At 47.8% G+C, this 15203-nt stretch overlaps 1 protein-coding gene across 1 annotated transcript in view; it reads right to left on the bottom strand.

Moving 5' to 3' along the window:
• Window positions 1-14934, bottom strand: part of GALNT17 (polypeptide N-acetylgalactosaminyltransferase 17) — a 446202-nt gene extending 431268 nt beyond the window's left edge. The window contains exon 1 of the mRNA XM_061207933.1: window positions 14339-14934. Within this exon, the coding sequence (XP_061063916.1) occupies window positions 14339-14576 (238 nt within the window). The 5' untranslated portion in view covers window positions 14577-14934. The remainder of the gene's footprint in view (window positions 1-14338) is intronic.
• Window positions 14935-15203: the final 269 nt, after the last annotated feature.

A 15203-nucleotide genomic window follows, 5' to 3' on the forward strand; every position in this document is an offset into this window, starting at 1 on the left:
ACTAGAGAAAGCCCGCATGCAGCAACGAAGACCCAATGCAGCCAAAAATAAATAAATCAATAAATAATTTTAAAAAAACAGCTAAAAGCAGACCCAGAGGGCAGAGAGCAGAAGCAAGAAGAACTGCAATCCTGCAGTATGAGGAATGAAAACCAAATTTACAGAAAGACAGACAAAATGAAAAGGCAGAGGACTATGTACCAGATGAACGAACAAGATAAAACCCCAGAAAAACAACTAAATGAAGTGGAGATAGGCAACATTCCAGAAAAAGAATTCAGAATAATGATACTGAAGATGATCCAGGACCTCAGAAAACGAATGGAGGCAAAGATTGAGAAGATGCAAGAAATGTTTAACAAAGACCTAGAAGAATTAAAGAACAAACACTTAGAAGAATTAAAGAACAAACAGAGATGAATAATACAATAACTGAAATGAAAAAACACTAGAAGGAATCAATAGGAGAATAACTGAGGCAGAAGAATGAATAAGTGACCTAGAAGACAGAATGGTGGAATTCACTGCCATGGAACAGAATAAAGAAAAAAGAATGAGAAGAAATGAAGACAACCTAAGAGACCTCTGGAACAACATTAAACGCAACAACATTCTCATTATAGGGGTCCCAGAAGGAGAAGAGAGAGAGAAAGGACCCGAGAAAATATTTGAAGAGATTATAGCTGAAAACTTCCCTAACATGGGAAAGGAAATAGCCACCCAAGTCCAGGAAGTGCAGAGAGTCCCAGGCAGGATAAAGCCAAGGAGAAACACACTGAGACATATAGTAATCAAATTGACAAAAATTAAAGACAAAGAAAAATTATTGGAGATATGGGGATATATGTATATGTATAGCTGACTCACTTTGTTATAAAGCAGAAACTAACACAACATTGTAAAGCAATTACACTCCAATAAAGATGTTAAAAAAAAAATTATTAAAAGCAACAAGGGAAAAATGACAAATAACATATAAGGGAACTCTCATAAGGTTAACAGCTGATTTCTCCGCAGAAACTCTACAAGCCAGAAGGGAGTGGCATGACATATTTAAAGTGACAAAAGGGAAGAACCTACAACCAAGATTACTCTACCCGGCAAAGATGTCATTCAGATTCGACGGAGAAATCAAAAGCTTTACAGACAAGACAAAGCTAAGAGAATTCATCAACAGCAAACCAGCTCTACAGCAAATGCTAAAGGAACTTCTCTACGTGGGAAACACAAGAGAAGAAAAGGACCTACAAGAACAAACTCAAAACAATTAAGAAAATGGTAATAGGAACAAACATATCAATAATTACCTTAAACGTGAATGGATTAAATGCTCCAACAAAAAGACACAGGCTCGCTGAATGGATACAAAAACAAGACCCATATATATGCTGTCTACAAGAGACCCACTTCAGACCTAGGGACACATACAGACTGAAAACAAGGGGATGGAAAAAGATATTCCATGCAAATGGAAATCAAAAGAAAGCTGGAGTAGCAATACTTATATCAGATAAAATTGACTTTAAAATACAGAATGTTACAAGAGACAAGGAAGGACAATATATAATGATCAAGGGATCAATCCAAGAAGAAGATATAACAATTATAAATATATATGCACCCAACATAGGAGCACCTCAATACATAAGGCAAATGCTAACAGCTATAAAAGAGGAAATTGACAGTAACACAATAATAGTGGGGGACTTTAACACCTTACTTACACCAATAGACAGATCATCCAGACAGAAAATTAATAAGTAAACAGAAGCTTTAAATGACACAATAGACCAGATAGATTTAATTGATATTTATAGGACATTCCATCCAACATCAGCAGATTACACTTTCTTCTCAAGTGCACACAGAACATTCTCCAGGATAGATCACATCTTGGGTCACAAATCAAGCCTTAGTAAATTTAAGAAAATTGAAATCATATCAAGCATCTTTTCTGACCACAACGCTATGAGATTAAAAATAAATTATACGGGAAAAAAACGAAAAAAACACAGACACATGGAAGCTAAACAATACATTACTAAATAACCAAGAGATCACTGAGGAAATCAAAAAACACCTAGAGACAAATGACAACGAACACACGATGATTCAAAACCTATGGGATGCAGCAAAAGCAGTTCTAAGAGGGAAGTTTATAGCAATACAATCCTACCTCAAGAAAAAAGAAACATCTCAAACAAACAACCTAACCTTACACCTAAAGGAACTAGAGAAAGAAGAACAAACAAAACCCAAAGTTAGTAGAAGGAAAGAAATCATAAAGATCAGAGCAGAAATAAATGAAATAGAAACAGAGAAAACTATAGCAAAGATTAATAAACCTAAAAGCTGGTTCTTTGAGAAGATAAACAAAATTGATAAACCTTTAGCAGACTCATCAAGAAAAAGAGGGAGAGGACTCAAATCAATAAAATTAGAAATGAAAAAGGAGAAGTTACAACAGACACCGCAGATATACAAAGCATCCTAAGAGACTACTACAAGCAACTATATGCCAATAAAAATGGACAACCTGGAAGAAATGGACAAATTCTTAGAAAGGTATAACCTTCCAAGACTGAGCCAGGAAGAAATAGAAAATATGAACAGACCAATCACAAGTAATGAAATTGAAACTGATTAAAAATCTTCCAACAAACAGAAGTCCAGGACCAGATGGCTTCACAGGTGAATTCTATCAAACATTTAGAGAAGAGCTAACACCCATCCTTCTCAAACTCTAACAAAAAACTGTAGAGGAAGGAACACTCCCAAACTCATTCAATGAGGCCACCATAACCCTGATACCAAAACCACACAAAGATACTACAAAAAAAGAAAATTACAGACCAATATCACTGATGAATATAAATGCAAAATCCTCAACAAACTACTAGCAAACAGAATCCAACAACACATTAAAAGGATCATACACCATGATCAAGTGGGATTTATCCCAGGGATGCAAGGATTCTTCAATATACGCAAATCAATCAATGTGATACACCATATTAACAAATTGAAGGAGAAAAACCATATGATCATCTCAGTAGATGCAGAAAAAGCTTTTGACAAAATTCAACATCCATTTATGATAAAAACTCTCTAGAAAGTGGGCATAGAGGGAACCTACCTCAACATAATAAAGGCCATATATGACAAACCCACAGCAAACATCATCCTCAATGGTGAAAAACTGAAAGCATTTCCTCTAAGATCAGGAACAAGACAAGGATGTCCATTCTCACTACTATTATTCAACATAGTTTTGGAAGTACTAACCACAGCAATCAGAGAAGAAAAAGAAATAAAAGGAATACAAACTGGAAAAGAAGAAGTAAAACTGTCACTGTTTGCAGATGACATGATACTATATATAGATAATCCTAAAGATGCCACCAGAAAACTACTAGAGCTAATCAATGAATTTGGTAAAGTTGCAGGGTACAAAATTAATGCACAGAAATCTCTTGCATTCCTATACACTAACAATGAAAGATCAGAAAGAGAAATTAAGGAAACAATCCCATTCACCACTGCAACAAAAAGAATAAAATACCTAGGAATAAACCTACCTAAGGAGGTAAAAGACCTGTACTCAGAAAACTATAAGACACTGATGAAAGAAATCAAAGATGACACAAACAGTTTGAGAGATATAACATGTTCTTGGATTGCAAGAATCAATATTGTGAAAATGACTATACTACCCGAAGCAATCTACAGATTCAATGCAATCCCTATGAAATTACCAATGGCATTTTTTATAGAACTAGAACAAAAAATCTTAAAATTTGTATGGAGACACAAAAGACCCCAAATAGCCAAAGCAATCTTGAGGGAAAAAAACCCAGCTGGAGGAATCAGATTCCCTGACTTCAGACTATATTACAAAGCTACAGTAATCAAGACAATATGGTACTGGCACAAAAGCAGAAATATAGGTCAACGGAACAGGATAGAAAGCCCAGAGATACACCCATGCACATATGGTCAACTAATCTATGACAAAGGAGGTAAGGATATACAATGGAGAAAAGACAGTCTCTTCAATAAGTGGTGCTGGGAAAACTGGACAGCTACATGTAAAAGAATGACATTAGTTCTACTCCCTAACACCATACACAAAAATAAACTCAAAATGGGTTAGAGACTTAAATGTAAGACCGGACACTGTAAAACTCTCAGAGGAAAACACAGGAAGAACACTCTTTGAAATAAATCACAGCAAGATCTTTTTTGACCCACCTCCTAGAGAAATGGAAATAAAAACAAAAATAAACAAATGCGACCTAATGAAACTTAAAAGCTTTTGCAAAGCAAAGGAAACTATAAACAAGATGAAAAGACAATCCTCAGAATGGGAGAAAATATTTGCAAACGAATCAACAGACAAAGGATTAATCTCCAAAATGCATAAACAGCTCATGCAGCTCAATATTAAAAAAACAAACAACCCAATCAAAAAATGGGCAGAAGACCTAGAAAGACATTTCTCCAAAGAAGGTACACAAATGGCCAAGGGGCACATGAAAAGCTGCTCAACATCACTAATTATCAGAGAAATGCAAATCAAAACTACAATGAGGTATCACCTCACACCAGTTAGAATGGGCATCATCAGAAAATCTACAAACAACAAATGCTGGAGAGGGTGTGGAGAAAAGGCAACCCTCTTGCACTGTTGGTGGGAATGTAAACTGATACAGCCACTATGGAGAACAGTATGGAGGTTCCTTAAAAAACTAAAAATAGAATTACCATATGACCCAGCAATCCCACTACTGAGCATATACCCAGAGAAAACCATAATTCAAAAGACACATGCACCCCAATGTTCACTGCAGCACTATTTACAATAGCCAGGACACGGAAGCAACCTAAATGCCCATCAACAGACAAATGGATAAAGAAGATGTGGTACGTATATACAATGGAATATTACTCAGCCATAAAAAGGAAGGAAATTGGGTCATTTGTAGAGACGTGGATGGATCTAGAGACTGTCACACAGAGTGAAGTAAGTCAGAAAGAGAAAAACAAATATCGTATATTAACGCATATATGTGGAACCTAGAGAAATGGTACAGATGAACCGGTTTGCAGGGCAGAAATTGAGACACAGATGTAGAGAACAAATGTATGGACACCAAGGGGGGAAAGTGGGGAGGGGGGGATGAATTGGGTGATTGGGATTGACACATATACACTAATATGTATAAAATAGATAATTAATAAGAACCTACTGTATAAAAAATAAATAAATAAAATAAAATTCAAAAAAATAAAAGCAGACCCATACAGAGTACCATCAGAGCCCAGAAGAAGGAACAATTAATTCCAAGAAAGTGGCAGGGAAGGTTTCAGGGAATAAACGGCTTCTGAATTGATCTTGGAGAATGCATGAGATTTTAATAGGATAAGGTGGGAGGAAGGGGGTATTATTCAAAATCTGCGAGTTAAAAGACCCTAAAGTCACGTCACTTTTATTTATACACTTTGGTCCCTAGAAATACAGAGAACTAGAACCCCGGTCTCCTGACTGTTCCTCACACTCTTTCTACCAGGGAGGTACAGCACCTAACAAGCCACGTGTAACCACGAGACACCCCTCAGTAAACACTAATCACACGATTAGCCATTGTGTCGGAGGCAGGAATGGAAGGAGGCTCTTCTGGAACCCTGCTCCCTATTAACTGTCAGCACGCTCGTTTGTTGGCGTGTGACTGTGGCCGCCTGTAATTACGGCCGTGGTTTATTACTCATGCATGGCAAGGCTGAGGCTCCGCAGTTAGCCATGACAGGAACATTATTAAAAGGGAAAACTTCTCTATCAGTGGCTAAGCCAATTGTCATCCACATGTCAAGCAGTCTAAAGACCTGCGAGGGGTAATAACGAAGGCAGAGGAAGGTCTTTTAACCAAGTGAGTCCTGCATCTTTTTTTTAAGTGCTACCCTGCATTTAGAAATGCTTTCCCTGCTAAGGGAGATCTTGTCCCAGCTGTCAAAGGCCACCCTGTGGGGAGGTGGCTCCCCTGATCTTCTGAGTTCCATCATCTGGTCCCCTCGGCAGAGGAAGCAGGTCCTACCCTGCAACACAGCACTCCAGCTGAATCCATGAAATGCAAGAGGACCCAGATGCCTGGTGGTGGTCTCAGAAGGCAGACCTATGGGGACTGTGGCTGCAACAGCTACAGTTGGGATAAAGCCTGCGGGCAGTGGGCTGCTGCCACGGCAGCTGGAGTGGACAGGCTTCTGTGTCATCTGAGAGCAGCAGCGGGGGAGGGGCGGGAGGAGACGGGTTTGGAGCAGAGAACTCCTCCCATCCATCAGCACCACCACCTCCCGCAGAATCCCTCCAGCCCACCCCACTTCCTCTGGCTCAGGAAGGAATGGGGGACAGGAAGGGAGACCTATCATCAGGTGCTAGACAAGCTCAGGGTCAAGCTAAGACTGCAGAGTGTGCATCGTAAGGGCGCCAACCCCCACCACGGTGGGTCTTTCCTTGGGAATCAGCCGATCCGGGACTAGGGGGTCATGGGGTGGATAGAGCAGAGGACAGGGGTGGATAGAAGTGAGGACCCTGGAGGAGCTGGTAAGAGAACTCCCAACAGGCTCGCCATGGGAGGGGCTGTCCAGGCTGGATGTGGAAGGATGGAGCCACAGGGAGGGAGAGAAAGGGGCATGGCTGGGGGGCTGAGTACACCTCAGTGAAGTTGGGGGTCCGGTGGGGAGCACTCAGGTCAGAGTGCTGAGGGCTGATTCAGATTTTCCAAAGGGAGCAACTCCAGATGCTGACTCTTAGCTGAGGATGTGGCCAAGGAGGGGGTCTGAGGTGAGGGGTCCCTGGAATCACTGAGGATTGGAGGGCTGGTTGAGCCCTGAACCAGAGGCAAGGCTGGGTCAGCGACGCCAGCGTCTTCCACCCACTACTGGATTCTAACCCACTCTCCCGCCTATTCGCGCACACACTAAACCCCAACACAGCATCAATCCCCTTACGTCAGTGCAGTGACCTGTCACCCAATAGCTCCCCACGTCTACAGAACTACATCCAAACCAGCCTGAGACTGAAGCCTGGCTGGGTCCAGCCTCCACTTAGTCCTCTCAACAAGCTCCACTTGTTCCCTGTGTCCTCACACACATCTCTGCCTCTACCCGTCCCCCTTGCCAGTTGCCCTGCAGATTCCCAGTCCTGGGCCCTGACCATCTTCTATGATTTGCTTCCACATCAGGTCCCCAGGTGGTGTCACTGCCTGGGTCCTCTGTTCCATGTGTTAAAACTTCTGAGTTCTGTCGTTCTTGTTCAACAGTGGTTGGTCAAGAACCTACTGTTTGCCAGGTCAAGTCTCACCACCCCCATACTCATTTAATATTCCTCTGAGATCTAGCATATACCTGGTAAAACTACAAACGCATCCTTCCAACTGGACCACAGATGTCTAAGTATGTGTGGCATCTGCATCTCTCTGTATCCCGGCATCTAGCCCACACCCAGCAGTGAGGAAGTGCTCACAGATGGAAATGACCAACATTTCTGTAATGGGATTCGACATGTAGAGGCTACCATTTCTTCTCCCCAACCTCAAGAGTGATCATCCAAAGACACCATCATTATAAGCAGAAGATGGAGAGGAAGAAAGGAGAAGGAGGAAGGAAACAGAATTCAGCCTCAGACAAACGCATGGAAGAGAGAAGGATTCCAGGTTAATTCAGAGTCTAAGCAATTTGAGTGAAAAGGACCTCCCCCGCCCCGTCTTGAGATTTACATCTCAGGTAACAACGACCACACACTGCCTCAATGTAGCACAACTGTTCATGCATTCATTCCCGAAATGTCTGCTGAGCACCTACTAAGGGCCAGGGCAGTTCTCGGCATCAGAGAGACGACGGGGAGCAAGCAAGCAAGATCCCTTCCTTCAAAGAGTGAGCGTTCTCCCAGCTGCCACGCATCAGGCCCCATGGCTCATGCTGTACATTTTGAATCCCAATTCATCCTGACTCACAGCGACCCCATTTCACAGCTGAGAGGTAGGGAGGCTGGCCCAAGGTCACACAGCTAATAAGTGACAGAACCAGAAATCAAACCTAGTCTGCCTGACGCCCAAGAGGACACCCTTTCTTCCAATATTCTATCCTTTTTTTTTTTTTTTTTCTGTCTGCGTTGGGTCTTCATTGCTGCACGCGGGATTTCTCTAGTTGCGACAAGCGAGGGCTACTCTTCGTTGTGGTGCGCAGGCTTCTCATCGTGGTGGCTTCTCTTGTTGCGGAGCACGGGCTCTAGGCGCACGGGCTTTGGTAGTTGTGGCACGTGGGCTCAGTAGTTGTGGCTCGCGGGCTCTAGAGCGCAGGCTCAGTAGTTGTGGCGCATGGGTTTAGTTGCTCCACGGCCATGTGGGATCTTCCCGGACCAGGGCTCGAACCCGTGTCCCCTGCATTGGCAGGTGGATTCTTAACCACTGCGCCACCAGGGAAGCCCCAATATTCTATTCTTAAAGGCTCAGAGGTTTCTGATCTTAGGTGTTTCTTCACTCAACATGGGCTTCACTGCGCCCACATTCCACCTCCCCGTTGTCACTCTTAGCTCTAATTACGGAGCCTTCTTCCCATCCACAAAGGACACTCCCGATTTGGCAACAGCAAAGGTCAGGGTGTTGGAGTTCTTCCTCGAGAATGACACTGGCGGCCTCTCCCCGCTACCTCTGGGCCAGGCAGGCAGCAGCTGCCCCCGCTGGCAGGGTGCCTGTCACACACACTGGCCAACACAGATGTGCCTGTATCTGAGGGTTGTCCAAGAACTGGGCTCCCCATCTCTCCAGGAGCCACCAGATGTGATCAGTCCATCAGAGGCAAAAGAAGTGAGCGTCCCTCCGGCGCCCAGGCTCTGGCTCTGCTGACCAGGCTTCCACACACCTGAGCCCCTGCCGGCCACCAGGCCCTGATGAAGGCCTGCACGCAGCACCTAAGGCTCGCACTGCCCTGGTTTCCTGCTGATGCTCACTCCAAGGAGGGATTTTAATACGAACATGCGCCCTCTGCTCTCTCCCCCTTACCTCCTTCCCATTGGAAACGCTGGTACATTCCGGCTCAACAGTCTATATAAGCACATGTATATTCCGGGAAAGAGGAAACAGCTCAGGGCCAGCTCTGGCATCCAGGAAGAGAAGCTTTCAACACACGATCCCTCTCCTTCTGACGTCAACTGGGAGGCCCACAGAGCACATCTCTGCCTCTGTCCCTCTGCGCCAACTCACTTTCCCCGCCTGGTGGGCTTGGCTGATGTGGCAGGCTGGGTGGGCTGCACGTGGGTTGTCTGGGAACGTGCTGGTTTTCTGCAACTCCAACTCCAGCTTCATCTGCCTGTGTGGCTTGGGGGCAGGACTAGGCTGGGTAATTTTGACTTCTCTCCATGCCCGCAAAGATATTCAATTTCTTCGAGCAACCCTACTTCTATTCAATATCCTTCTGAAAACTAAATTTGGAACCTAACCTCAATCGACTGCATCTCCTCTTACGACAGGGGGGCCTGGGGCTTACTGGACGGAGCAGCCACACGTGCCCCTGTGATTCACCGCACGGGGGTGCGGATGAGGGACGGGGTCACCAGCCAGAGCTCGGGGCTTGCATGGGGCACAGGACCTTCACCCTGCCTGCCCTATCAGGGGGATGCTGGACCTGGGAAAAGTCCCGTGATATTCAGGAATCTTGACTCTGCCCCTCACTGGCTGTGTCATCCTGGCTAAGTCACACAGTATCTCTGTGTCTCACTTTTCTCAGCTCTAAAATGAGAGAAACCAGTAACTTCCTCAGAAGGTGACAGACAGCCAAAAGCCCTGTACAGAGTTACACGGGAATTCTAACAAGAAATCTATCCCTGTGTCCATTTTCCTTATCCCAGGACAAAACCACCATTTAAAAAAAAAAATTTTAACATGGTATTATTTTCTTCTGTATAATCGTTTCGGATTTTCCAAAATTTCCACAATAAAAATGAATTAATTTCATTCTAGAGAGAGAAAGGAACATAAAACCATCATGTTATAAAATCACACATTCAAAGAAAACGTACTGAAACGTGCTGGTCCCTAACCTGGGGACCGCTTCACTTCCAGGCTCCTCCCAAGGATCTGGTGCTCTTGAGTCAGGATCTGGTGAAGGACCAGAGCAGCCTCAAGATGGCACAGGCAAGACGGCAGAGACAGGATGGCACAGGCAAGACGGCAGAGACAGGATGGCACAGGCAAGATGGCTACCTCACACTCAGTCCCCCCATCTAAGTCTTCCCAACTCCTTCCCCTCACCACGTCCACCCAACCCAATCCAGCCTTTACAATGTCAAGGTTATTTCCTCTGTGGCTATCATTTACCTCCTAAAACTAGCTCCCATTCAATTAATCAACCAATACACCTTTGGGGCCCACATTATGTACGAGATGCTGTGACACATGCTGAAGGATGGAGGTGGTATTAAATAACCCAATATATGGTTCGAGCCCTTAAAAAGCCTGCAGTCCAGTTCTGGACTCAAAAGATAAAGCCATCGAGGCACAAAAGTCAAAGCCATGGGTGCAAATGGACACAGACAAGAAAGCTTCAAGCACCTTGGAGCAGGGAGAGCTCAGACCGTGTGGCTTGGCACCACTGCCCACCCCCAGATGGTGACCTTGAGCCAAGCTTTAAAGGACGGATGGATGCAGAAAGGAGGCGGGGAGAGCAAACCAGGACAGCTAGCACTTCTCAAAGACGGGGGCTGAAACATGGAGGCTACACTCGTAAGACAAATGCAGGGTTATTTCAGCAAGTAGATCAGACTTGCTTGAAGAGGCCGAGGCACTGGGCCAGGGCGGGAACATGGGCGGGGGGCGGGGGGCAGGCGGAGGTCCTGACTGTGAGCCTCCAGGCTTGACCACGGTTCCTTAGGAAACACAAAACCACTGGAAGGTCTTGGGCCCTTTGGAAGCAGTGCTTTCCACGCAGACAGCTGGAACCACAGAAAGGAGGGGTGGCAGGGCCCTGGGTTAAAGGGTACTGCAGCAACAGTGAGGGGGCAGCAGAGGGGGCCTCACAGAAAGAATGGAAGGGCAGCTGCAAGAGAGTCTGGAGGGGCAAAAATGAACTCATCTCTGTGTGCTTTCCCCTCCATACCAGCTTTTCCACTTTCCCTTTCAAGTATCCTTTTCAGCCTGTATTAAGAAAAACAAAACAATAACAACGTGTAACTGATTTTCAAAAGGCAGGCACCGAGAGTCTTAGCAGAGAGGCCAGTTCTGAGGAAGTCTGGGTCATCCCTGGGCCCCCCAGCCCAGGGGCCCCTCTCAGGACACCCAAGGAAACCGTTCCAGGAGTGAGAGAACACTGGAGATGGCTGTGCTGTGTCCCTCCTACTTGAACTTTATAAGGGTCCACTGGAAAGGTCTGAGAAATCATCATTAAAACACCAGCTCCCACTTGGTACCCGAGGGGCTGGACCCAGGTGGCTCTGTTCCTCCTGTATGCCCAGTGTCCGGCTCTCTCGAGCCCTCCATTAATTCCTGAGGAATAATGAGCACCAAGGTCAAGGTTACCTTCTCCTCCTTCAGTAGCAAGGGGTGGAGACAGGCTGCAGAGCAAATGGACACGGGAATCCAGGTCCCACCTCCCAGGCACTCTCCTCCCCTGGCACTCTCCCGCCACAGCAGGAGACCCCGGCAGGCCTACAGTATCAACAGGTGGGGCACACTTTACCCAAAACTAGCACAGACAGAGGATGGAGCGCTGGGGGGTGGGGTGGAGATAAGGAGGGTCATTACAAATGACACTGGTCAGCCAAGAAGAGAACATCTACCTTAGTTACAGCTTGAATTCCTGGCTTGCCCAGGAAAAGTTCTCAACCCAGCCTTCCTCAGAGACTGCAAGTAAAGGAAACTCATCTTCCCACCCCACCACACCCAACCCAACCCAACCCAACCAGTCCCAAGTGGCAGACATCCCCAAACCCCCAGGGAATCGCTTACCGGGCAGAGGAGTATACAAGGAAAGAAGCCGAACCCCAGCCCATCTGAGGCAAACTCACAGCTTCCCAGAAGTCCCCACCCCCACTCCAACCAACAGGCAAATGGATTTTCCTCTTTACTCTGTCTGGCGTAGGCAGTAGAGGGCACTGGGCCATGGTCCAGGCCACAAGCTTGTCGGAGATGCAAAGTCTCGGGCCCCCACCCCAGATCTACTTAATCTGAGATTCTTTGGTTGGGCCTAGAAATCTGCATCTTAACAGGCCCTCCACGTGACTCTGACACATGCCAAAGGTTGAGACACGCCAGTGCAGCAGCTGAGAACCTCAATCCTGGAACCAGACTGTCCAAGTTCAATTCCCAGCTCTGTCATCCCCTAGCTGGGTGGCTGTGAGCAAGCTACTTAGGGGGAAGTATCAGCACCCATCTCCTAGGGTTGCTGCAAAGACTTAACGAGCCCCTGCGTGTTAGTGGCACTTAGTAAATACCCTTTAGAATTTTATTATTCTTATTTGGGGCACTGGGGGGGTTGGTATATCATATTTCATTTCCTAATTGAAACGACTTGTGTCCCTGGGTACAGCCTGACACTTGAGGGAACCAGCTATCCTGCACTCTCTTTTGGGTCCTATGGATTGGTCTATGGCACGGATCTGTGTAAAATAATAAGGCCCATCCCATAAGCATCTAATTCCTCCAGAGGTGAACTGTGGGCTTTTGTTTCACTCTGTGCCTTGGTTCTTCGACACTCGGGGGAAGAGCTCCCACAAGAACCCCACAGGGGACACCTACAGCTGGGACATACCTACAGCTAGGCCCCACTATCTACAAGGGGTCAGTGGGACTGCAGCGTCCCACTGCAGATACAAGTTCAAGGTATCCCCTGGATACTTGCTGAACGACATCGAGAAGACCAAGGGGTCCTTTCAGAGGGTGCTTGGAAATCTGACCCCATCCCACCTGAAGTACCCAGAAGGGAGCATTGGAAAGCAGGAAGAAGACAATGTGACATCCTTCTCCCTGCCTGCCACCGGACTGGTCTCTTGCTCCAAATGCAGGTAGGACAGCAGTTGAGTCAGGTCTTACTAATGTAGAATCTTTTTGTAATCAAAATGAATACTCCTTATAACTAGGAGGAGACAGTAGATAGAAGTTGTCAAGAACACAGGCTCTTTGGTCAACCAGACATGGGGTTCTGACTCCAGACTCTACCACTTACTAGCAGCAGGACATCAGGCAACTTAGTTAACCCCTCCAAGCCTCCTTTTCTTATTTCTGATATGGGGAATGGAAGGAACCACCCTGGACTGATGTGACCACTCAGTGAGATAATGCCTTTGTAACAGTCTTGGCACTGTGTCTGGCACAATAAGAATTCCACCACTAATTATTATCATTATCTTTATGACTATCAGTAGCTCTGGAATTACCATGAGGACATGAGTTAGAAGCTCAGGAAGGGAGGTGGCAGCCTTGAATCTGACTTGGATACCAGTCACATGGACCCTGGAGAGCTGCCCATACTCAAGAGAGTAATACTCTGACCTTGCGGGGAGCAAATGTCCAATGACCCATCAGTTCCTGGACCAGATGTGACCAGGGTATATTAAAAGTCTCCCTCTTCTCCTGAAGCACTGAGGAGAACATTATATATGGGACAGACTCTGACAACTATCACTGATTGGATGGCACACCTCTCTTTGCTACACTCTCTAAAAACCTGCTTCCCCAACCCACCTCAAACTTTAACAATTGCCCTCAGGCAGCTCTCTCGGGAGAATCCGAGCGTGTTTTTAATAGCAGGCTCACCAAGGCAGCTACGGGAAGGGAGGAGTCCTCACTGCTAGCTTGCAGCCCGCCTCCTAGAGAGATGACATTCCTCCAACCTACTACCGAAGCGCGTTAGCTCCAGACCTGAGGCCTTGACTTTCGCACACATTTAAGCACGCCAGTGTCCCTCCCCTGTCCGACGCCACCAAACGCTAAGCTGTAAGAGCTCTTTCCTCCCTTAAGTCGCCTGCGCCTCCAGTCCCATTTGGCCGCACGTCTAGTTTCCGCACTTGGGCCGGAGCGGCCAGGTAATCATTCCTGCACGCGGAGACCGGGAGCCAGCTGTGCTGACGTGTTTCCACGATAAAAGCAAACTTACAGCTGGAGAACAGAAAAGAAACGGGTAATTCTTTCCAGCAGCCCTGGCCTCCTGGCCGAGACTGGGCAGGGAGAGTAAAAGGGCGCGGGGGAGCCAGGAGGTGCTTGCCACCCGCACCGCGCGCAGGGCCCCCGGGGGGAACCCAGTGCCCGGCCCGCCCGCGCCGAGCCCCGTGGGCACCCGAGTGCGTCCTTACCATTCAGTTGTCGGTAGACAATGTCCTCGAGCAGAGAGAGGCGCTTCAGGACCGCATCCTGTATGGGGCTGGCGCTGTGCGCGCTGAGGTTGGCCGCCTCGGCGCGCGGCCGAATCTCGTGGAAGGCGTCTCCGCTGCGCACCGAGATGGGCCGGCACTTGGCTAGGAAGAGCACGAAGCCGGCCACCGCAATCAAGTTCAACACCAACAGCACTTTGACTCTTCTCAGTGAAGCCATCAAACACGCCCGGTCGGCCCTCGCCCCGGACCCGCGCCCCCTCGGGCTCCGGCGAGGCGCGGGGCAGCCGGGGGCCGTGCGAGCCTCGCGCTCCGGACGGCTGGCGAGGATCCCAGCCGCTCCCGGCCCCACGGCGCGGAGGCTAGGGCAGCGGAGACGGTTGGGAGGTCCGGGCGGTCGCGGGGAGAGCTAGATAGCTCACACCGAAGCCTTCGGTCTGCAGAAGTGCTCCCAGAGATGATGCCTGCTCAGTCCACGGTGCACGGCCCCTAGCAGGCGCCTTGGCTTCTTGGCGAGGGGCCGGGGGTCTCTCCTCTGCACCACCAAGTGGTTCGCCGCTGGACCTTGGGTCACCGGGAGCGGGGCTGCGAGCGCAGCGGACCCCCGGGGCCCGCGGGCCGGCAGGCGGGGCTGCCCCGGCGCCGCAGCAGGAGCGGCGCGCAGGTGCCGGGCTCAGGGTTCGCCGCCCGCCCGCGGAGGAGCGCGCCGCGCCTCGGGCCGCACAGCCACCACCCTAGTCCGCAGGCGGCCGTCGTGGCGCGCGCCCCGCGGTCTTCAGCCGAGGACCGGCTCCCCGGGGCGGGCGCCTTTGTTCCGCTCACCGACCCGCTCCATCGCGCCGAGCTG

The sequence above is a fragment of the Eubalaena glacialis genome, chromosome 13 (assembly GCF_028564815.1).
Source record: "Eubalaena glacialis isolate mEubGla1 chromosome 13, mEubGla1.1.hap2.+ XY, whole genome shotgun sequence".
NCBI classification, from domain to species: Eukaryota; Metazoa; Chordata; class Mammalia; order Artiodactyla; family Balaenidae; genus Eubalaena; species Eubalaena glacialis.